The sequence below is a fragment of the Bos mutus genome, chromosome 25, assembly GCF_027580195.1.
Source record: "Bos mutus isolate GX-2022 chromosome 25, NWIPB_WYAK_1.1, whole genome shotgun sequence".
Lineage (NCBI taxonomy): Eukaryota > Metazoa > Chordata > Mammalia > Artiodactyla > Bovidae > Bos > Bos mutus.
Window position 1 is genome coordinate 41,482,730 of NC_091641.1, and position 23,484 is coordinate 41,506,213.

At 61.6% G+C, this 23,484-nt stretch overlaps 1 protein-coding gene across 2 annotated transcripts; it reads right to left on the reverse strand.

Annotated features, from left to right (window-relative positions):
- Positions 1–45: 45 nt before the first annotated feature.
- RAB40C (RAB40C, member RAS oncogene family) lies at positions 46–22,111 on the reverse strand. 2 transcript variants are annotated; one of them, XM_005886837.3, is made up of 7 exons: positions 21,973–22,111; positions 21,025–21,243; positions 8,931–8,991; positions 8,424–8,484; positions 2,743–2,820; positions 2,219–2,441; positions 46–1,759 (listed from the first exon to the last, which is right to left on the reverse strand). In XM_005886837.3, the coding sequence occupies exons 2-7, from the start codon at positions 21,164–21,166 to the stop codon at positions 1,479–1,481; spliced, it is 846 nt and encodes a 281-aa protein (XP_005886899.1). In that variant the 5' UTR covers positions 21,167–21,243; positions 21,973–22,111; the 3' UTR covers positions 46–1,478. The 2 variants fall into 2 exon arrangements, with proteins under 2 accessions (XP_005886899.1, XP_070218931.1); XM_070362830.1 differs by lacking the exon at positions 21,973–22,111 and adding an exon at positions 21,827–21,935.
- Between the last annotated feature and the right edge of the window lie 1,373 nt (positions 22,112–23,484).

Genomic DNA, 23,484 nt, shown 5'->3' on the forward strand with positions numbered 1-23,484 from the left:
CCATGAGAGCCAGACCTTCATTCTCTCCCAACGCAGCCCAGAGACCAGAGCTGAATTATGTTTACTGAACAAAGAAGAAAAAACCGTCCCAAGACAAGCCCAGGAATGGTGCAGGTGTGGACAGCAGCAAAGGGTAGTGTTGACACGGTGAACGCAGGCCCGTCCGTTCCCTCCACACAGTCCAAAGGGGCGCCCGCCGGCAGCCGGGATGGGTGGCCTCCTCTGCAGGCCCTGCTGGCAGCCGGGCGCCTGGCCACAGATGCTGCGGCTCCCCCCACCTCACCTCCCAGGACAGCAGCCCCCGGGGCACCCACCACATAAGTCCTGATCAAGGGGTCACAGGCCAGGGAGGGGCCCACAGGCAGGAGGTAGAGTTGAGCACCAGTGTGACCTGTGGCCACGTCACCAGCCAGGCGGACGGAAGGAAGCCAGGCCTCCAGCTCAGGCTGGCTGGTGGGTCCTCGAGGAGGGGCTCAGTGTCCACCACGAAGAAATGGGTGAGGAAGGCTCTTGTGACGTGTCACCTCACATTGTGACGTGTGACCTCACAGAGGGGTGAGTCTGGGTGAGGAGCAGCTATGGGATCCCACCCAAGGCCAGGAAACTGAAGCTGACCAGAGTAGGGTCTAGAAACTCCAGGGCAAGTGGGACTGGCTCGGTCCAGACCTACCCTGGCCTCAAGGCCCAGCGAGTACTGCCTGCCTACAAACAGCTGTGTCCTCAACTAGGAGAGAAGCTGAGCCAACTTCGCGTGGCAACAGGTACAAATGGAACTGAAGGTACAGAATCCCAAGGCTGTCAGCCCCCGAGTGGGGAGAGGGCGCGGGGGAGGGATGTGGGGGTGTGCCCACTTCCTTTCCCAAGAAACCTGAGACCTGCGCATCACCCCGGCCCTGACCCCGCGGCTTGGGGCTCACAGGGTGTCCTCCAGGAGGGCTGGTGGGCGCCCTGGGAGCTGCAGCCTAGCGTCCCGGGGCAGGTGCGCCAATCACCGTGCTCAGAGGCTGACAGTGCAGCTGGGGGTCCCCGTGACCCTCGCTGGCCCCCGCAGCCACACCCCATGTGAAGGATGGTGGCTCCCTTCTGGTCTCAGCCTCACCACCCTCCCCATGCTCCCAGGCTCACCCCCTCAGCTGTGCGCTCACCGCGTGGCTGCACAGAGGCTTCCCTGCTGGTCCTTTAAAAATGTACAACCGTGTGTTACATAAATAAGAAGGGGCCTAGCCCCAGTCCTCAGGCCATCACCAGGCACAGCCTCCTCGGGGCCCTTCTCAGCCGCTCCTTGGGGTCCCGGCGTGCTCCACCACCATCTGCACAGCATGGTCCCCGCTGTCCTGTGCAGCTGGTCTGGCCGAGACCACTAGCCTACCAGGTGCGTCCCCCATGCCTCCCAGGAGGGGCTATGTGGCCAAAGTCCCCGGCACATAGCACAGGGCCCAGAGCCCGCCAGGAGCATTCCCAGGCTGACCCTCCCGTGGCTAGGAGATCTTGCAGTTGCTGCGCGAGCAGTTCTGGGGGGGGCTCTGCGGTGGCCGGATGGACTTGGACCGCTTGAGACTGTTGCCCTTGCTGCCGCCACCCCCAGCCCCACTGGCCAGCGAGTAGGAGCGCCCGTGCATCATGACGGCGTTCATGCCATTGGCCATTGAGAAGGACTTGAGGTGGCTCTTGATGGTGACGGGCAGCGGGAGCTTGTCGATGAGGTGCACGGGGGTGCAAGAAACGATGGCCCGGCAGCAGAGGTCCTGCAGACTGAACACTGCGGGGGCGGGGGGCGGGGGTGTCAGATGATGAGGGGTCAGGTCGTGGGGAGGTAAGGGGGGGGTCTTGGTGGCAACTGACAACCTCGCCATCAGATGAGCACAAGAGACAGAGCAGGGGCCTGGGGACTGGGAGGGGCGGTGCGCAAAGCCCCCAGGGCTGCTGAAGGGGAACAACCCCCACCCCCCACCAGGCAAGCCCAGAGCAGCCACTGGGCACCCCGCCCCTGTCTCCTCCCCACCCCGCAAGGCTCGGCGGCTAGACATCCAAGCCCATAACCCTGGGTGGGAACCGAGCCTCCCTGCCACCTCGTTAGCTCTGCTCTGGTGGGACTGGGGCCTGGAACCTGTCCTCTGACTGGCGTCGGACAGGTCAGTCCGCAGCCGCCCCTCCCCTGCAGGCCCCGCCCCTCCCCTGCAGGCCCCGCCCCCGCAGCCGGGCCCCGCCCGCGCCTCACCTCTGTTGGGCCTCCAGATCTTCTCCATGCCATGCCGCATGAGCACGATGCGGGACAGCTCAGTGAAGGACTCAATGACGTTGAAGTTGCACAGCGGGCTGACCTCGAAGAAGGTCATGCAGTTCTTCTCCGCGTAGGCGCGCGCCTGCTCTGTTGGGACTTGCCGCTTGAAGGCTAGATGCAGCCGGTTCCCCACCAGGATCCGGGGGACTCCGGGTGCGTGCTAGGAGGTGTGCAGGACTCAGCAGACGTGCAGTGGCAGGATGCCCCTCTGCACCCACCCCCAGCCCCCAGCTCGCAGGGCGGCCCTCCATCGATTCCGTGCTGAGGGGCCCCTGGGGGCCCAGAACCCCAACCCGTGGTGCCATTGCAGCCAGCGGCCAGCGGCTGGGGACGCACAGAACCTGGGCATGGGAGGCGCTGCAAGTGGGGGCCACAGAGGCTCCCTTTGCAAGAGGGGGATGTCGGCCCACATGCCAGGGATGGGTGTGGCCCTGGAAGGGGGTCTGGGGGAGTACACCTACCTCGTCGATCTCTTTGATCCACCGGTCAATGCCGTCGAAGGACCAGCGGTTGGTGATGTCATACACCAGCAGGATTCCCTGCAAGGCAAGTGAGGGTCTTACGAGGTCCAGGTTCCCACGGATGACGGGGTCTTGTTCAGGCTCTGCCCCGTAGCCCTCCGTCCCCATACGGGCAGGGCCGGGGCGCTCAGGCACCAGCCAAGCTGTCAGGTGGACACGCAGTTCACCCAACAGGCGGCGATGTGGAAAATGAGCTCTGAACCTTCCTCCTGCATTTAAGGGGGGCTCTGTGCACAGGGCTCAGCTAGCCCGACCTGTCTCCTCACCATGGCATGCCCTGTCCACCGTCTGGCTGGGGGCCATCTGACTGTCAGGGACCTCAAGGGTTCGGTACTGCCTCCCTCCACGTGGGGAATCTGCTGGGATAGAACTGTAGTTTTTCCATATCTTTCCTCAAGCACACGTGCTACCCTACGTCGTCTAACAGTCACTCCACCTGAGAACGGCAGGCGCACAGGACTGTGGTGTGGGGCACTCTTCCTGGGGAACCAGGGGGTGCTGAACAGAAGTGTTTCTGAGCGGTCCCACCCACACTTGCAGGGGACGTGAGTCCGGGAGCAGCTGCCCCAAGACCTCCGCACAGAGGCTCTGCTGCGGGGACTTCCCTACCACAGCCCTCGGAGACTGCTACTCCGCCTGCCTGGTGGCAACCTCTCATGAGCCTCAGGGCCCCGGGGTCACCCCTGTCTCTGGCCTCATGTTCCACCCCGAAACAGGCTCTGTGAGAACCCACCCACCAGCATGGCTCACGCCCTCCCTGTGCAGGGAGTAGCCTTCATCTAGCCCACGTCTCCGTCACACACCAGGAAGGGGAGAGTGTAGCTGTGATGGAGGGCACCCTCCATCTCAAAATGAGGAATTCTGAAGCCTTTCCCCTTGAAACTGTGCTTCGAATTCTGGCAGATGAGGTCCTGCTAAGGAGCAGGTGGAGACCGCTTTCACCCCGGCTGGGGTGGGGTGGGGGATGGAAAGCCTGTGCAGGGCAGGGCGGAGCTGCCTGCAGGGGACACGCTGGGCCTGGAGGGGAGCCGCCCGCTGTGGGGGGATGACAGAGTCCACCAAAAGGCACATGGACCAAGGGCTGGGCCATCCGCGTCGAGTCTTTACAGATACTCAACACAGAACTGCTCATAAAACAAACATCAACAAACTAAACATGCGGTCCCCAGGCCCCCAGGCGGGCAGGCGACGAAGGCAGGGTGCACTTGCGCTCACCCACGCTGCTCATGGGCACCACAGACATCGAGGGGACAAACACGGACCCGATGCCATACACGGGCAGTTTTAGAGAACAGAAATACAAACACACCACACAGAACAGGCTTCCACAGACGTGACCACCCGTGGAAGGGCTGGACGGGGACTTATTTCCTTGCTTACGCTTCCTGTGTGATGTTTATTTTTTGATTCAAGCATCTTTATTAACCTATCAATGTTACATTTTACACATAATATAAAAAGGGATCTACATTAGTACATCATGTTAATAAAGCAGTGCTCCAAAGTGACCAAGAAGCTGGGGAGGGAAAGAAATTTTCATTTTGGTCTTTTTCTTTCCACTCCAGCAAATTATACTTTCAATTAACAGCAACAAGGGTATCTTAAAAATGCTCTGCTCGTTACATTTCTGTGCCTCACTGCAAATTAAGAGTAGCACTTGAGCCTTTCGGCATGTGACTGAGTCTTCACTGACAGCCCCGTCCAGGCTGGGTGCAGCCCTGGTCAGAGGGAGCATGGACGCGTGACCTCCGGGGTCCTTCAGGAGGGGGACACCTCCTCTGGGGCTGTCAGGCCCCCATCTGGCCTGGAGCCACACCAGGGCGAGAGGCAGGGGCTGCCATGCAACAAAAGGCCTGGTCGTGCCAGTCTGCAGCGTAACTGCTGAGGTGGAGGTGAGCCAGCAGCCACTGAGGCCGACCAGCAAAGGCCAGAGCTGGGCCTGGCACACTGGCCACACAGCCCGAGGACTGCTGAGGCTGTGGGGGCCCACGTGCTGACCACGGCCAAAGGCTGAACTCCACGCTGCTGTGGGCACAGCTGCCCTGAGCTCCGACCAGCCTGACCTGAGCTCCCGGCGGCCAGCAGGGTGAGGCAGCAGTACTGGGAGTGCTCCCGATGGCCGCCGGCTGGAGCCCTGAAACCGGCGTGTCCGTTAAGCCAGATGCCAACAGGACATTTTCAGTGATTTCGTCCTGGCTTGTTAAAGCATCAGAAGCTGACTGCCGTGCTCCAGAGCCTGAGCGGACCGTGCTCAGGGAGCACCGGGAGCAGTGGCGCTTCCACCACCACACCCTCCTCCCGGGGCGCCTCTGGGTGGTCCTGGTTGCCAAGCCACCCGATGCACAGTGCACGCTATTTCCAAGTCCCACCGGTTCTTGCCGAAGGTCTCACCCAACCTGACTCAAGGGGTCTTGGCCGGCTGTGAGCAAACACTCTGCTTTGGTTTCCTGCCATGCAAGGGCAAGGTCAGCACTACCAGATCTGCAGCAAGACCCCCATCTCCACGCTTCTGTCTCCTTGTAACTCCGTCAGCACTAATCCATCCTAAGTGTCATCTTCATCATGAACGGGAATCCGCAGACATCCTCCCCCAGCGGAGCTTTGATGATGGCTTCCCACTCAGTCCACCTGCCCATTCCAGGAGATTCCATATATGAAACTCCAGAGGCGCCCCCCTGGTGGTCCAGGACCTCAGTCTCCCAACGCAGGGGGCCTAGGCTCCAGCCCTGGTCAGGGACCCAGGTCCCACAAGGCGCATCTCACGGACAGCTCACCTCACCGGCAGCTTGAGCGGGCCCCAGCCAATCGCACAGACCCACCAAGCCAGTGCAGGCAGGTGGGGAAGAAGAGGGGACCCGTAACGTTTAAAAGCTCGAGCAAACGGAGAGAAGCCCATCTCTTGGGTTCAGGCTCAAGTGCACCCCAAGGCTGTTGAAGAGCCTCTGGCTGGTCTCCTAGCTGGCGCCAGTCTCTGCCTACCACCGCTACCCGTGTCCGCCAGGTCAGGCTAATGACAGAAAGGTCACAGGACGAAGGACAGCGAGACGGCCAAACTGTGGGCAGGGACCAAAGGGACCAGAGACTTGGCGGAAAGACACTTGGGACTGAGCACAGGTGGCTTCCTTGAGACCCCAAATGAGGTTCCTGGTCACCAGGACCCCTCCAAAGGACCCCCAAGTCAGCTGTGACCTCAGAGAGCCACAGGAGTGGCAAAGACATTCTTACTGTATTCTCCCCTTTTCTCTTAACTTTGGCTCAGCTTCTTAAAACTGAGTAAGCCTCCATGGTAGAGACAGAGGCTCTGGTCCTGCCCCCGCCCCAGTTACCTGCTGCTGTCTTTCAGGCGCCCACAGGCATCTCCTAACCCACAGAGGGTCCTGGTGCAAACCGCCCAGCACACCAGGGCCCTTCCCCACAGCAGCCACGCTCTTGCACCAGGCTGGTCAGCGGGCGCGGCTGCTGGGTCACAGGTGACACACCTCATTTTGTTACAAACATCGGCAGCGAGCCTCTGAGCACACACGGGTGACTCGAGCTGCGAGAGAAAACCTCCCAGGTGTGGGTGGGCGTGTGCACCCTTGTTGCCAAGGTAGTTTATTGAGCTTACACACCAAAAAACGTAGGCATTTCAGGTGTGACCTGTTCAATGAGTTTGGACAAACACACACTTGTGCAATCACCACCTGACCAAGGTTGGAGGGCGGCTTTTACCAGTGAGTGTGGGCTGAGTCACGCGGTTGTGGTACAGCGGCCAAGGAACCACAGGCTGTGGCTGAACGCCCCTGCCCACGCCCCACGGCGCGAGCACAGCTCTGCCCAGAAACAACCGCGCGGACGAGGGGAGCAGACGAACTGCATACACCCCACCCAGGCTGGTGTCCTACTTGGCACTTGCTGGAAGGGCGCATGTGCCCAGACCACTCACCTGTCTCCAGGAGACCAGCGCCTGGCTGAGCTCCCCTTGGTGCTAACCCAGCTGATCCCAAGCCCCAGCTCAACAGGACGCTGCCGTCCCCGGCTCCCCCCACACGCCCAGCCCATGGGAACTGGCACAGGGGACCACGGTCCCCCACGCAGGGAGCGCTGGCCGCCTGGGCCACAAGTGGCCACCTCAGACCTCAGCAACGGAAACAAGGGTCACAAGTCAGGAGACCTGAGACAGAGAGGGCCTCCCAGGAAGAGACACATGAGTGCAGCCAGGGCTGCGTCGGCGGCTGTGGGGCCCGGGTGCCTGTGAGGCCTCCGGGGACTGCACCAGGGCAGGAGGGCGACAGGACAGACAGGACCTGGGGAGGAGCAGCTGCTGATCGCACCCCGGGCCCCACGGGCCACGCTGCAGCCAGCGTGGGGCATCGACCAGGCAGGAGACCTGAGGTCAGCTTCCCAGCTGGAGACCCACCCCCACCCGCCACCCGGGCCGGAGACACACTCAGGATCCACGACTGGTTCCTCCAGCCCAGAAGCAACAGAAGCCTCCGGAACTAGCACAGTCAGCATGAGTGACACGTCCACGCCCGTTGCCCTGCAGAGAAGTGGGCACGGAACGCGCTCCCTCCCCAGGTCCCCGCAGGTGAGCCCTCAGCCGACCTGCCTGCGCCCGTCCCAGAGGAGCTGGCCTGCATGCGGGGCCCCGGGGCTCCCTGCTGTTCCCCGATCGCCCTATCCCCACAAACCGAGGTAACCACCCACCCCCCCCCCTCATTTCCTGTTTTATTGAAAGAGTAGCAATGGGTGCATCGTAAAAATTGGGAAACATTCAAAAGCAGCGGGAAGAACAAAGACCTCGTCAGGAAGCCTGTGGTCTCAGGCCCAACACCCGTTCCCCCGTGCATGAGTAGACTCCCCGTCAGACCCCCCCACAGAAGAGGTCTCCTGGGCGCCCGTGCTCTCCCGCGGTCCTGGGCTGTGGGGAGGCCCCCGCACCCTTGTGTCTGCGCTGGTGCCAGCCAGTCTGCGGGCTGCCGGCTCTGACCGTCTGGGAGCAGCAGCTCCAGATGGGACCGCCAGGCTAAGCAGGTCGGCAGCAGCACCCTCGCTCGCACCTTGGTGGAGGCCTGCACAGCCAGGAGCCCCGCCATGGGGCTACCCACCACACGCCCAGCCGCAGCAGGGAGCGGCGCTCCGGACGCTCCTGAGAGGCACCTGCAAACGTGTCAGCTCCTGCTCACCAAGCAGAGGAGGCTCAGCCTGCACTGTCCAGTCCACCATCGGGGGGCACGCCCCACCTGGTCAGAGCCTGGGCCCCCCACAGGTCCCCTGAAGCCAGTCCCCTCGTGAAGGCAGCGAGTGGGCAGCTGGTCTATTCACACAACTGCTGCTTCCCTCCGTGCAGCCTCAAATCTCACACTGACGGCTGGCACACAGGCCACCAGGAGATGCCCAGGACAAACAGGGATGAGCAGGGCCCCAGGAGCCCCCGCACTGCACACAGCCCAGCCTCGGAGCTCCTCCCTGCAGGCCCACCACAACAACCCGTGTCCGCCCTCTGGCATCTGCAGCAGCCCTTCCCACAGGGCTCAGCCCTCTGTCCAGCCAGCTGGCCCCGAGCCCACAGCTGCCGCGCCCTGCACAGGGTGCCACAGCCCTGCAGACCCCATGGAGGATGGCCGTGCAGGTCTTACCTGTGCGCCCCGCGAGTAGGACCTGAAGATGGTGCAGAACCGGCCCTGGCCCGAGGTGTCCCTGAAACAAAGTGGGGGGATGCGACCCATGGGAGCCCACCTGCATGAAGGACCCCGCCCCTCCCGCTCTGCATGCGCCCTGCAGACCTCCTTGGCCTGGACACTCCAGAAGACTGCCCTGTGGGGCTGGAGAACTCAAGTGCGGGGGAAGTCACATCAACTGCGAGGGTCTCCAAACGCCCTCAATGTGGAATCTGGTAGTGGCAAGGAGGGAAGGGCCGGGGCCCCCTGGAAACACGTCTTTATGGGCAAAAGGGAGCCAGGCTCTGCCAGGACAGGCAGCCCTGACCTTCTGGTCTCTGCGTCACATGCGGTCCCGTGTCTACACGGCTGCTGTACTGGTGGTTTCCTTAAGGACCCGACTGACTTCACCCCGCTCCCTGGCCCCGGCAACAAGGGAAGCACAGCAGCCCCCGCCCAGGCGTCTCGGCGCGCAGCCCGACTCACCAGAGCTCCAGCTTGACCCGCCGGCCGTCCAGCAGGATGGTGGTTGTCTTGTAGTCTATCCCTGCGATGAAGCAGAGCGCGGGTGAGAGACTCGCCTGACCAGGACCCGGCCTCTGCGGCCCAGAGGAGACAGGGCTGCAGCTGGGGAGCCCAGTGGCTCCTGTCATCCCAGGGGCCCAAGGGGGTGCCAACGCGCCAGCCAAAGGGAGGCTGGTTGGCCTCAGCGCTGGCCACGTCACACGCTGCTCAGAGCTAATGGGTTTCTGAGCTCCTGGGCTCACCCACCACCCAGGTGCTGACAATTGGAGTGTGCCTGGAGCACTGTTAATGACAAAGCGGCATCTAAAATGCTTCTTCTCTGGAAAGCTCTCAAAGAACCTCTGCTGGCCACGTCTTTACTTTTCATTTTTTGAATACTTTAAAAATTGAAGTATAGTTGAATTACAATTGCTTCAGCTATACCGCAAAGCGATTCAGTTTTATACGTTTATCTATTCTTTTTCAGATTCTTCTCCGTCATACGTTATTATAACATACTGAATTTAGTTTCTGATGTTATACAGCAGTTCCCTGTTTATTACTTTCTCATACTTTCATGCGGAAAAAGCTAAATAAGTCCCGTCCCTGGCAGGGGCAGGGACAGTGATGGATGCATCGCCGTACACCAAGATCTTCAACTGGTGTCCGAAAAGCTGGGTCCTTTGTCCTCCTCCCTGGAGCCTTAGGCATCCAGGTTCTCGACTGTTCACGACACCTGTTCCAGGGAGGCTTGGAAATGGGCATTTTCCATGCAGACTCTGCACGTGGGCAGACTCCACCACAGCGCTGCACAAAGGGCCCGAGGGCCTTCCACCCCACTCACTGCTGGCCACATGTCAAAGCCTGGCTCCCACCCATCAAGACACTCATCAGAAGGAAAACGTAATCCACAAAATGGGACATGATAAATACTTGCAAATCACGTATCTGAAAAAGGACCAGTATTCAGAAAACATAAAGAAATCTTAAAACTCAACAAAAAGAATCCAGTTAAAAAGTGGACCAAAGACTTAAAGAGATGTTTCTCCAAAGAAGATATGCAAATAGCTAATAATCACATGAACTAGGGAAATGCAGATCAAAGCCGTATGAGACACCGCATCACACCCATCAGATAGTTATTATCAAAAAAGCAGAAAACAAGCAGTGTTGGTGAGGATGCAGAGGAACTGGAACCCGTGAGCACTGCTGGTGGGGCTGGAAGATGGCGCCACCAGGGGGGACAGCACGGCGCTCCCTCAGAATTAAACTCAGAGTGGCCAAGGAATCCAGAACATCCATCCAACATGTACGTGTCGCACACGCATGCTTACGGCAGCATTATTCACGACAGCTAAAGGACGGACACAACCCCAGTCTCTAAAGATGAAAGAATGAATCAGCAAAATGCGGTCCACCTGTACAACAGAGTATCATCCCACCTCAGAGAGGAAGGAGAGTCTGACACATGCTGTAACGGGAATGAACACTCAGTAAAACGAGCCGGACACAAGACAAGCACTGCCTGACCCCTTCTGCGAGGTCCCTGGAGCGTGAGCCTCAGACGGAGACTGGACGGAGAGAGGCCGCCTAGGACCGGAGGTGCGGGGGAAGAGGTGCTCAGCGGGGAGTCCCAGCTGGGAAAGTGGAAAAGCTCTGGAGGTGCTGGGAGGGCGACTGAACTGTACACCTAAAAGACTTAAAATGATAAATTTTACGTGGCCTATATTTAGCCACAATTTTTTTCAAGACGGAAGAGAAGATTCTTCCACACGCACTCTCGAGCTAAAGAAACACAGAACTCGGGTGTCTCCACCGTCTTTCCTGTGCATTCACCTCCCCTCAACTGTCTGCCGACAACCCACTTTTTTAGGTGGGAACTCCTGGAATTCTCTGTCAAACGGGGAGCTCAGATTTGGCCCTGGACACCTTAGAGGGTCCGGGCTCTCCGGCTGCGTGAGCCAGACCCTATGAAGACAGTGCTGGACACAGCGATCCCAGGAAGGCCACAGACGCCCACGGCCCACGCTCCAGTCACCTCTGTGGGTGCTCAGCCCAGCGGGTGCTGGCCATGGGGACCCACCCCGAGGCCGCCCCCACGAAAGGACTGTGGCCAGTGGACCAGGGCCCGGGGGGCCAGCCTGGAGTTGCAGGGAGGAGCGGGCACCCAGGGAGGGCCCAGGAGGAAGCAGGGCACAGGGAGCCACTGGGGAGCACGCCAGCCTCTGTGGCCCTGGGGCAGTGCACACGGGCACCTCGCCCACCCCCCGCCTGAGCCCGCCCAACTCCTTACTCAGGACTTCAACTCCAAAGAGGACGGCCAGCACCCAGCCTTCAGGGCCTCTGCTCAAAGCGCTGCCAGATGCCACAGAGGGCCCTGTGCGGACAGGCTCGCAGAGCTGGGCACAGGCACCGCAGAGGGACCAGCTCCACCTTCCCTGCAGCACCGCCTCCACGCACAGCGGCTGGGCCAGACGGCCCACGGACGGGAACCAGTGGGACTCCCACCCAGGAGCCCGCCCCAGGGCCGGAGGATCCTCAGGGCAGACAGCGGGGTCCAGCTGAAAATGGCCAGGGGCCCAGCTCTGCAGAAGACACAGGAAGCCGGCAGACTGACACACTCCCTCGGAGGTTCTAAACCACCTCAAGGAGGGACTTCCCTGGCGGCCCAGGGGCTAGGACGCTGTGTTTGCATGCAGGGGCGGGGTCCCATATCCCTCGGGGAACTAAGATCCCACGAACCACACAGCGTGGTTAAAATACATCTCAAGTGTGCTCTTCAAGCTCACCCTGCCGCTCACCCACCCACCCGCCAAACCTGGGCAGAAACGTACAGTGTGCGTAACAGACTCAGAAAACCCAGACACTTGAGTGCAAAGGGAGGCCCACCCGCAGAGGCAGCGCCTCCTGCACGGACAGCGCCAGACCTCACGGCTTCCCAGCCCGGACCCCCTCTGTGGCCTCAGGACCTGTCCCAGCAGAACTTCAGTCCCCCGCCCATCCTCGAAGACCAGCAGCTTCATGGGATGCATGTAACACCTGGTCGGCACAGAACACCACCAGTCCCAGCTGACAAGGCGACTGCCCAGCGCACACAGAGGCAGGGCAAGGGCACCTCACACACGGGGAGGAGTCCCCACAGGACCTGGCCAGGGGCCTGGGACTGCAGACACTCCTCCAATGGACACAGGGCTCAGGAGGCCGCTGGGGGCCAGAGCAGGCCGGCTGTGTCCCCATTGGCCCCTGGCTGCCCAGGCTTCAGCTCTGCGGCTCCTAAACGGCCAGCCCCTCTCTCCTGGGGGCTCACGGGACGTCTGCCTGCTGCTCCCCGGGGCTTCTGAGGGGGCACAGTTCACCTGACGCGGTGGCCTTCTGCATGCCTCACTCTGCCAGGCCCCAGCCACCACGCGCAGCCCTGAGCCAGGAACTGCAGCCTGAGCGTCGACTTCTACCCCGCGCCCCCGCTGCGGCCGGGTGTTCACAGCTGAGACCCCACCTTAACATCGCGTAGGGTCCGACATTTCACAAGGATGTTTCCACTTTATGAATCATATACGTCTGTTGCTTGTTCAGAATCTGAACAAGAACTGTTCACCATCTCAAAAATAATCGCGTCATGCACAGTGACACCGTCACCAGGTCCATTTTTACCGTCACCTTCTCAGCGTCGCATGGCTGTCCCCAGGCACTGACTCACTCGGCCACAACCACCTTACGATTTCGCCCGCGCCCCTTTGTCCTGCTTCACGTTACAGACGTGTGTGCTGTAGCGACGAGTGTGGGCAGAGCAGGTGATCCACTAGTTCCACTCCTTTTCAGGACAGTCAAGGGGATGCTGCAGAGACCTGTCCAGGAGGGCCGACGCCTGGGACCCCGCGTCCCCTGGCCCATGGGACCCGCCCGGCAGGGAGGCGCACAGCCCGGGAGGCAGGGATGCAACAGGAACTGCCCGGCACCGACGCTTCCGCCCTCCCCAGAGGTGCTCAGAGCAGGGCTGGGAGGAGGAGGCAGGTCGCTCAGGTCCCATCCTGGCAGGTGCCCACGTCCTGGTGATCAGGGAGTCTATCGGGCACCCCTTAGGCCCTGATAGCCAGTGCACCAGGGGCTGGGACTACGTGCACGGATACACAGGAGGAAGGCCAGGGGGCCCCAGCCAGCAGGAGAAGCCCCCCGCGGCCCCAGGGCCCTCCTGTGGAGGACGGCCTGGTGCGGGGTTCGCCTCCCTCGGGCCCTTCTCCCCGCAGTGCAGCAGGCAATCCTCCCTTGGGACCCACATTTCCCACACCTGCAGGCACAGACGCAGGACAAAAGACCTTGAGAAAACCCACCTTCGCTCGAGCCCTGGGAAATAACAAGGTCAGCAGGGTGAAAGGGACAAGCAGCATCAGTTCTCAGCTTTAGCCTGCGCACCAACCAAGTCCGTGGGTGTTCAGAAGCCCAGGGTTCTGCCCTCCCTGGGAGCAACAGCTTTCAGGAGCAAGACCACCAGGCACAGCCTGCCTGACCCCTGGGGGATGGGGGGCATTTCCCATGCACCGGTCCAGGCTAAACTCAGACCCGTCTGCAGGACCGCCAAGGAGGGGTGCCCCACCCACAAAACAACCTGCCAGCCCCGCTTCCATCTGAACTTTAGTCTTTACAGAGGAATCGGCAGCTCTAGTGTATATCCACCGAGGCACTTCCCAACAAGATGAAAAGCCATAGGACAACTTGTTAAAAATTCATAACAGAAAAAAACAAGTGACGAAGACTGGGTTAAGAACGAAAGAGAAATTGCTGATCAATGCCTTCTCTTGCGCCTGACACGGGTGCACAGCTCCCGGGCATGGAGGGGCTGCTGTCACCCTGCCATCCCTGCACGGGAGGAGCTGGTCTCCCAGCACGGCCCCCAGACCCCTGCTCCCCTCCTGGACCCAACATGATGCCAACGCCCAGCGTCAGGGTGCTGCCCCAAACCCAGACAGGCAGCCGCTGCTCCTCAGAGCTACTCCTTAGGGAGGGAAAACCAGATATCGCCAAGTTCCCAGAGACAGACAAAGGCAAAAAAGGCCTAGGTCCTTGCGGAACCAGAAACAGCGTTCAGCAACAACGGCAGACGTGCAGAAGTGCTGGGGGCCGCACATGGCAGTGCAGGCAGCACCAGGCCAAGCGGTACTCCTGACACACCTGACCAGCCCTTGCACACCCTCTCCCCGGGGGCGGGGGGGACAGCAAGGCCTCTCTCTGCCACGTGTGCCTCCTTCCAGGGCACACGGGGGGCAGAGGAGGGTATCCCGCAGTGTGGCGGGCCCTCACAGGCAGGCATAGGCCTCAGTCCTCCCGAGAGTGATGGCGGTCAAACCTGGTTTCTGCTCCTCAGAGAAAGGCCCAGTGACGATGGCCACTCCACGATCACACTGCACAGACAGCCCTGCGGCTCCGTGAAGCAGGAGGCTCCTGGTGAGAGGCCTGTGCCCTGGAACGGAGGCCGGGCACCACTGCTGACAACACTCAAGCTCAGCGGGCCTTCGGCCTGGCCCACGAGTGCGCAGAGCCCCCGAGGCCCAGATTCCTGCCCCACAGACACGTGCATGGTGCTTTGTGGTCGGTTCGGAGCTGAAACAATTCCACAGTCTGGGACTCATGGACAGCAGACATTTATCCCCCACTGTCTGGAGCCCGGGAGAGCACTCAGCACGGGGGATCCAGCATCTTTGGGGGTGGCTGCCCACCATGTCCTTGGGCGGAGGTGGCGAGGGAGCCCTCCTGACCAGATCACCTACCGAAGGCCCCACCTCCTAACACCATCTCTGGAGTCAGGTGTGAGCATGTCAATTGCGGAACGCCCGCCCAGTGCTGGCAGGGGCAGAAACACGGACGTGCGCTCCGCTGACCAGCCTGCAAAAGCCGACCAACACCAACAACCCAAAGACTCTTCCATAGGGCTGTGTGGTCCTAGTCCTGGAACCTGAGGACACGCTTCCCACAGGGCGAAGGGCTTGGCCGACATGATGGGTCCCGGGCCTCAAGAGGGAGAGGACCCCGGGCTCCCCAGCCCAATGTCATCACAAGTCCTCAGAGGTGGGCACCCCTGGCCAGTGAGTCTGACAGATGCGATGGAAGGAGGGCCCTGCCCTGGCTCTCAGAGTGGAAAGGGGGACCTGGTGAGGAGCGCAGGTGACCCTGAGGGGCTGGGACAGCCCTCTGTCCACAGCAAAGGAACAGGGACTCAGCCCCATCTGACTGACTGCTGCGCCTGCAGAGCGGCAAGATGGCGAGTGACGGCAGAGGGAGCGGCCGGGGGACAGGCGACCGCGGCAGTGGTCTCAGGGAGTGCCCAGGGGATGGGTGACCAGGGTGGTGGTCTCAGGGAGCGGCCGGGGAATGGGTGACCACGGTGGAGGTCTCAAGGAGTGCCCGGAGGACAGGCGACCAGGGCGGTGGTCTCAGGGAGTGGCCGGGGGACGGGTGACCGGGGCGGTGGTCTCAGGGAGCGGCTGGGGGATGGGTGACCGGGGCAGTGGTCTCAGGGAGCGCCCTGGGAACAGGTGACCGGGGTGGGGGTCTCAGAGAGTGCCCAGGGGACGGGCAACCGGGGTGGGGGTCTCAGGGAGTGTCTGGGGGATGGAAGATCAGGGCCGGGGTCTCAGGGGACGGCTGACCACAGCGGGGGTCTCAGGGAGTGCCCGGTGGGTGACCAGGGCGGGGGTCTCAGGGAGTGCCCAGGGGACGGGCGACCGGGGCGGGAGTCTCAGGGAGCGCCCAGGGGATGGGTGACCGGGGTGGGGGTTTCAGGGAGCGCCCGGGGGAACGGATGACTGGGGCGGTGGTCTCAGGCCGTTTCTAGTAACAACTCGACAGGGTCTAAAACCCGCCTGCTGGGAGGATTTACCAGGAGGCGGCCCTCAGCACGGTGAGTGTGGAGTGCCCGCAGCCCTCACGCCCTCCCCGTCGGGCAGAAACTGCACGTCTGCTCTGGAAAGCTGCCGGGCGGTGCCCACCCCCAGCACTCACCACACCCCTGACGGAAATACGCGTGCTCACTCGCCCAGACACATGTCAGAATCCACACACCAGCACCCCTCAGGGTGACCCAGACATGGAAACCCGCTGGTTGAAATGAGAAGACAAGAGAGGCCAAGTCGTACAGCTCCGCTTACAGAAGTTCAGGCAGGAGAAGCGGGCCGGAGGGGACGCGGGGTGGGGCAGCTGGGGCCTGAATCATACCATGATCAGGGCCACTCGCTGATCTGCTGACCACAGCAGATCTGCCCTTCTCCGGCGGCGCAGGGTCGGAACCACAGGTGCAGGCGGCAGCCCGTCACAGGCCTGAAGGGGACAGAGCGGACGCCCTTGCACACGGGCACTCGGGCTGGGGAGCAGCTCCAAGGAGGTCATGGGCTGGCTCCCTTAACACCTTGAAAACCACATGAAACCAAATCAAAGCAAAAGCTTTCTGCTGTCAACGAAGAGCAAGCCATGTTTCACACACAAAACTTCTGTTATTTAAAAAAAACAACACAACACCCTACCGATAATCCCAAAACTCAAAGGTGACCATTAACGTTCTTGAGTGTTTCAGCCGATGATTCTGCCCTTTGTCTTACTTACACAGCCTTGACAAGATAACAAAGGCTTTCCTAACCACTGAATGTTCATTCACTATTTCTCCACACCAGCATTTTTAAAGGCTCCACAATATCTCACCCTACCACTTCCATATGTCCTTGCCAGACCTGTGGGCTGCTTCAAGTTTTTCATTTTTATTTTTTTTTTAAAAAAGAAAAAAGCTTTGCTTTCCTGCAGATGTGCCCCTTAAATTCCTCAGGGTGGGTGCCTTACCACTCGCAGGAAGCGGGGCTCGTCCACGTCTGGACACAAGTGGCTGCACGCCCGGGGGGAAAGCAAGCATCCTCTGACCTGGGCTGTGCTGAGCTCATGGGCGAGCACCCCATCCCGCTGCACCTCAGGGCTGAGCGTCTTCCCATGTCCTCCCCCTGAAGCCTATGTGTTGCCAAGTGCCAGAGAGGAAAACACACCCAACTACGACAGCATGACCAAGTTGCTCCCATTGTTAAGGCATGTGGGTGCTGCTGACGCGGTCCAAGTCAAATCACCACAGCCCCATGGTGTGTGTGTATGCACGCGTGCACACCCGCAGCTGACAGGCCTCTGCAGCCACGTCACACCTGAGCCCTGTGCTCAGGGACACACCTCCCGCCCAAACTGCATCGGTGGGAAGATCAGAATCAGGCAGTTTGAGGACAGACATCGGACCCAGGAAGGTAGGGGCCAGACGGCGGGGAGGAGAGCACTGAGCCACCACAGCCCCGGGGCAGCATGGCCCGCAGGGCAGGCGCGGGTGGCCAGCAACGCTGCCACACTGCAGCACCCATGGCCCCCGCAGTGGCTTCTGGACCTGAACACGGAACCTCGGTGCCCCTCAGATGGATGTCTCTGCGTTCTCAGGCCTGCACACCCCATCTCATGCACCATCCCTCCCCATCCCTCCCAGAGAGGTGCGCACAACCCTCATCCGCAGGCACCCTCCCCACTTCGGACCAGGTGCTACCCCGGAAGGGAAGGCGCAGCCGGCTGTCCGCTCAGCTTATGCCCCCAAGAACTGCCCTGGTCCCAGGACATCTGCCCACTGGGGATCCACGGTGCCGTGCTCAGTCTAACCCACAGAACACACCAGGTAGCCTTTTGGGCTCACAAACACATGTTTATCACCAGCCAAGATCTCTGTCCAGGGGCTTCCCAGGTGGTTCAGTGGTAAAGAATCTGCCTGCCAATGCAGGAGACCCGGGTTCAATCCCTGGGTCAGGAAGATCCCCCGGGGAAGGAAATGCTGGTAACCCACTCCAGTATGGACAATGGAGCCTGGCAGACTACACTCCATGGGGTTGGAAAGAGTCGGACACAACTGAGCAACTAAGCCGCACAAAGACCTGTGTCCAGGGTTGGCACTGACTCCTTTGCACCTGCTGTGGGCAGAGAACCGGCCCACTCCCAGGGCTCGGGCCTTCCCGGCTCTGCTCTTCCGTCTGAGGACGGGCATCCTCTCTGCCATGCTCTCTGCACGCCTTGACTCAACTAGGCAGAGTCCGCCCAAGATCCTGGAAGCCTGCCTGCCGAGCAGCCTCCCCGTGTGTGAGCACATCCCCTGAGCGCTCCTGGTGGTGCCCACCGCCCCCATCGGGGCCAGTCTCCCTCACCGTTGTTTCCGCCCCCCTGCTTCTGAAGGACGCATGTCCACAGCCAACGAGGGTCCGGACATTCCAACCTCCACAGAAGAAAATGGTCCACCACGGACACCAGAACCTGCTCATTACTACCAGATCCCGAACGTGACTGGGAAACCTCAGTTACCACCTTACACTCAAGACTTCAAGTTCACCTTTCCTGCATGCCCAGTTGCTCAGTCCAGCTCTTTGTGACCCCGTGGACTGCAGTCCGCCAGCCTTCTCTATTGAATTTCCAGACAAGAATACAGGAGTCGGTGTCACTTCCTCCTTCAGGGGATCTTCCAGACCCAGGAATCGAATCTGTGTCTCCTGCCCTGGAAGGTGGATTCTTTACCACTGTGCCACCTGGGAAGCTCAACTTCACTTTATTCACTTCTATTTCCCAGCTCGTTCCCAAAGGACTGACGAAGTCCAACTGCCCATCCTGAGAGTGACCTGCGCATGGTCTCTGACACCCGCACGCAATTCCAGCGTGCTCTCCAGAGCGCCCAGGTCAGCACAGTCAGCCCAGCGCCCCCTCCCCTCCCTCCCGCGTTCCTTCTGCAGCACGCTCCAGGTCAGGGTGCCGGACACTGACATCTTCCCCACATTCTCCAAGCGACCGAGGGATGATGTCCCAACTGATGTGGTCCTGGGCCCTGTGAAAGGTGTGTCCCCCGCACTAAGTACTGCCCACGCCCAAACCAGGCAAGTGGCCAGCTCTTCAGGGAGCAGCCACTGTGCACCTGGTCAATTCCTGGGCTGCACCGCAGATATGAAGAGCTGCAGTGGAGGACTGTGGTCATCGGGGAGAAGAGCCAGGCCCAGGCCCAGGGTGGAGATGCAGCCAAGGGTGCAAGCACAAGTGTGAGAAGGGCTTGCCGCTGCACTCTCACCCCAGAACCCGGCACCCGACAGAGGGAAGGCAACCCCGAAATCACTTAGCTCCAGACTGCGGTGCCCAGGAAAACACAAAGGAAGAGAAGAGACTGGGAGAGGTTGGGTGGTAACCATGAGCCCAGGGGTGCCATAGCAGGCTGCCTGCTGTGCCTCCCAGGCGCAAGTCTCCTGCCAACACTAGGGACAAGGCAACGGAGAAAACAGCAGGGGGCACACCCCAGCACGACAGCTCCGGGTCGGCACTGAGGATGGAAACCAACCTCCAGCCCCAGAAACAGCTGGACCTGTCCAGGGACGCGGCACCACACTGGGTCGCAGAAACAGAGAAATAACCATCAGGGCAGACCCCGGGCAGGCCACCCCTCAAACCAGCTCGCCCCTCCGGTCCCTCCATCTCTTTCCTTCCCTCCCCCACACCCCAGGTTCAAAGGAGGCACACACTCAGCAGCACTGACACCAGGAGCAGACAGTGAGGACGGAGCTGTGCCTTTTCTCCAGCTTCCCAGGACATGGGCGCGTCACGACGATGTGTCTTCCCGCTACCCCTAACCCTGAAGACCGTGGGAGCCAGGGTGCCAAGGGCGGAACTGCCCTCTGTGAACGGGCAGGGCCCGAGGGGCGGCAGAAGGCTTCCAAGCACTGGACCCAGTAGTGTGGACAGTGTCGGAGCGGAGTCTGTGGAGCCCTGGGGAGAAGACGCTGGGCCGCCGGCGCCTCCCGCCAGCTGCCTCTGTGCCAGCAACTCCCAGCTGCCTCTGTGCCAGCAACTCCCAGCGGCCGGTCCACAGGAGCCAAGTCTTGCCACAGGCACGGACCCTTCCTCTGGCCCCATGGCAGGGTGTTAGCAGAAAGGAATCTGAGCTCCCAGGGAGCGGGGATCGAGAGGACCACCCTCGAGAGGCTTCCTTCACCGTTTCTGGCTGACCCGCACTGGCCCAGGCCACTGGGAGTCCGAGTCCCTGCCGTCTCCACGCCTCAGGCAGCGCTCCGCCTGTCACAGGAAGGAGGCGGGTTCCCTCTCCACCTGTGGCTGTGTCCCCAGTGCTCACCACACCCGGCAGGAGGACCCTCGGCAGCAGAGGTCTCGTCCGAGAAAACCTCTGTTGCCCTGATGGCGCCCTGGCCTCGGGATCTGCCGGATACGCACCACCAGCCTCCTGGGCATCGGCTCCGGGAAGGTGACTCAAGAGTCCACCATCCGCGCCTGGAGACACCCAGCAGTGGCGGTGGTGGCCTCCCGCTGGCCCTCTTGCCCTTAAAACGAACCCAGGGCCCTACTCTCGCTGAGGCTGGGAGCATGTGCTCGGGGAGGTGGGACAGACCTCAGCAGGGGGGGCCCGGCCAGCCCAGGTAGCCCTACGACCCTGACAGTTCTGAAAGGAAAGGATGGAGGAGCAGCGTCCACAGTCTTAGCCGCCACAGGCCAACAGGATAGTAAACAGCCTCCGCAAGAACCCAAGACACAAAGAGTGTGGAGGACGAGGACGCCAAGAAGCAGAATTCCTCAGGAAAGCCAGCCTTGCCGGGAGCACGAAGGTCCCGGGGAAGGAGCGCCAGAGCCTGGGAGGGGCCGCGCTGCCCCGTCAACCGCGGACGCTGAGAGAAGCCCAGGCAGGTGCCAGCGATGCGTACGTGCCGTGTTTGGGCCACAGGTCCGGGAACGTGGACAGAACGTTTAATCCCGTCAGGAGCGCGCGTTTTCCTCCTGCACAAGGTGCTGATGCTCGGAGCCCGGAGCCCGGAGCCAACCGCCTTCCTCTGAGGACGCCCAGGTGTGCACACCTGGAGCGGCCGCGCGGCCAAAGCAAGGCCCTTCTTCCTCGGAGGCCCGAGACCAAGTCTCCGCCCCAGAGACGCCGCGGGCCGCGACGGGCCCCGGGGAGCTAGGGCGCTGATCCCCGGCCCCCGCCCGGCGCCGGCCCGCGGCCAGGCAGACGCAGGTCACCGGGCGGCGCCAGGTGCCGGCTTACCGTTGCTGTAGGCGTACGGGGACTCGGCCGCGCCGTCCTGCAGGCTCTCCAGGATCTCGCCCTTGCCCACGTCGCTGTCGCCCACCAGCAGGAACTTGAGCAGGTAGTCGTAGCTCTTGACCGGGCTGCCCTGCGTGCCCATCGTCGCTCACGCGCGCGCGGGCCTCGCCCGCATTCCCACGGCGCCGCGGAGCCCGGCGGCGGAGGCCTCCGGCCGACCTGCGGGCGCCGGCGCGGATGAGTGGGGCTAGGGGACGGCGAGGCCGCCCAGCCCACACCTGCTCCACCGCCCCCGCCGGGCCTCTCCTCTCCTCGCCTCAGCGTCGCCGCCGCCCCGCCGCTTCCCGCAAGGCGCCGCTCAGCCCCGCCGCCCCGCCGCCCCGCCCCGCCCCGCGCGCCGCCATTGGTCGTCCGTCATCCCCCTTCCCACGGCCATTGGCCGGCGGCCACGTCCTTCAGCACCACGGGCGCCCCCAGCCCCTGCCCCCGCTTCCCAGACTTCGCCGCGAGACCTTCGCGCGCCCCGCCCCGCCGCCGCCCCGCCCCCGCGCCGTCGGTCATGCCCCGCCCCCTCCCCGCGGCCATTAGCCCGAGCGCAGGTCCATCACAGATGCCCCGCCCCACCGCTTCCCAGGCCGCGCGGAGAAGCCCGCAGATGCCCCGCCCCGCCGCCGCCGCGCCCCGCCTTCCCGCCGTCGCCATTGGCCCTCTGCCGCCCGCTTTCCCGGAAGCACTGGTCCGCCTGCACGTCCGTCACAGCCCCGCCGTCCCCGCTGCGTCCCACAGAGCATCGCGGACTCACCGGCAACCCAACCCCCCGCTACCACGGCTCCTCGGCCCGCCCTCCACTTCGCCACTGGCCGCCGCTGCAGCAACCCTCCCACAGCAACTGGACCACCCGCACATTGGTCTCGGCCTCTGAGCCCGCCCCCCTTCCGAGATGCTCACCAATCAGGAGCCTGGAGCTCCAGGTTGTTTGCATACGCTCCTCCTTCCGCGTACGGAGCAGGACGGCGGCCGTCCCCAAGACGGGGTGAGGCGGCTAGGCGCGGGAAGACTGGGGTCTCGGGAAAGTCGCGGCCGCTGCCCCCACGAAAACCTCGGACGGGACGGAGCGGCCCGTTTGCTTCAGCGCCCTCGGAAGCTGCACTCTTCGACAAGGGGGCGTGGCGCGGAGAGGAGGGCCAATCGGCGCTCGGAGTGGCCTCGGGAGGCGGGACTTCCGCTCCCGCGTGGGCGCCGGGGCCGTGAAGTATGGTGTGAGGAGGGGGCGGGCCCGGAGGACCGAGGAGGGCGGCGGGCGGCGGTGAGGATGGTTGGGCGGCGGTGAGGAGGGGATGCTCGGGGGCGGCGAGGGGACGCGCGGGTCATGACGGGGGCGCAGGGCCCCCAGCGCAGCAGGTCCGCTCCGGTCCTTCGCCTCTGCTTTTCCCCTGGCAAGGCCTGCAGTTAAACAGCGGGGCTCCGATGGCCGGACTCTGCGGAATGGCGGGCTCATTGCGCTGGTTTTCCTCCGGCTCCAGAGAAGATGGCACTGCCGGCTCGGAGCTGCTGTGACCGGGTGGGGGGCCCAGGAAGAGGGCCGGGGCGTGGGGCTCTGAGGTTTGACCAGGGGGCCTCCAGGAGGAAGTGACTTTGGGGTTGTTTACAGGATGGATTAGAAATGCGTGTGAACCCGTGTGAAGATAACAGTTTTACTCTTCAAGATGGAAAGTAAAGCAAAATAATACTCTTCTCCCCATTGGATCAGCAATGTCACATGTGGGCCACGATGTGGGGAACAGCTCTCTGGGAGGGAGGTTGGACAGCCTAATAATCCCGTGTCTTGTTTAGCCTGGAGAAGTTGTCAGAAACAAGCTCAAAGAATCACTGTAGAGCATTGTAGTGATGGTGAAAGTGGTGAAACCACCTAGACCCGGGATAGGGTGCCATTAAATCAACCAGGTTTACGCCGCCCCTTCAGTCATTGAGGTAAACCGCGAACAATACTGACCTGAGAAGACAGACAAATGACAGTACAGTTATACCCAGTGTAACTTTAACAGGAATGTTTTAAAGTTTTAATTTGTTTCATTCTAGATTTGTGTGTAGAGAAATATAATGTGTGCACAGGATGAAGTCTGGAAGGATGCTCACCAAATGGACAACATGGTTTCCTTTGGGGATGGAGAGTGGTGTTCTCATTAGTAAACATTTTCCCGGGAACATATTCCCACATGACATGTAGTTAACAAAAGTTTAGCATATGGGCTTCCCTAGTGGCTCAGTGGTAAAGAATCCACCTGCCAATGCAGGAGACATGGGTTTAATACCTGGTCGGGGAAGATTCCACATGCCACGGAGCAACCAAGCTCATGCGTCACAATTACTAAGCCTCTAGAGCCTGGGAGGCCAAGAGCCTGTGCTCCGCAACAAGAGAGGCCACTTCAGTGAGAAACCCGCATACCACCAGAGAGTAGC

Bases quoted from the DNA above. Each gene is read 5' to 3' on its own strand.
- RAB40C (XM_005886837.3), bottom strand. From the start codon at position 21,166: ATGGGCACGCAGGGCAGCCCGGTCAAGAGCTACGACTACCTGCTCAAG. The intron at 8,992-21,024 runs GTAAGCCGGCAC...GCTTCATCGCAG, and splicing joins CCCGTACGCCTACAGCAACG to GGATAGACTACAAGACAACC. The intron at 8,485-8,930 runs GTGAGTCGGGCT...ACTTTGTTTCAG, and splicing joins CGGGTCAAGCTGGAGCTCTG to GGACACCTCGGGCCAGGGCC.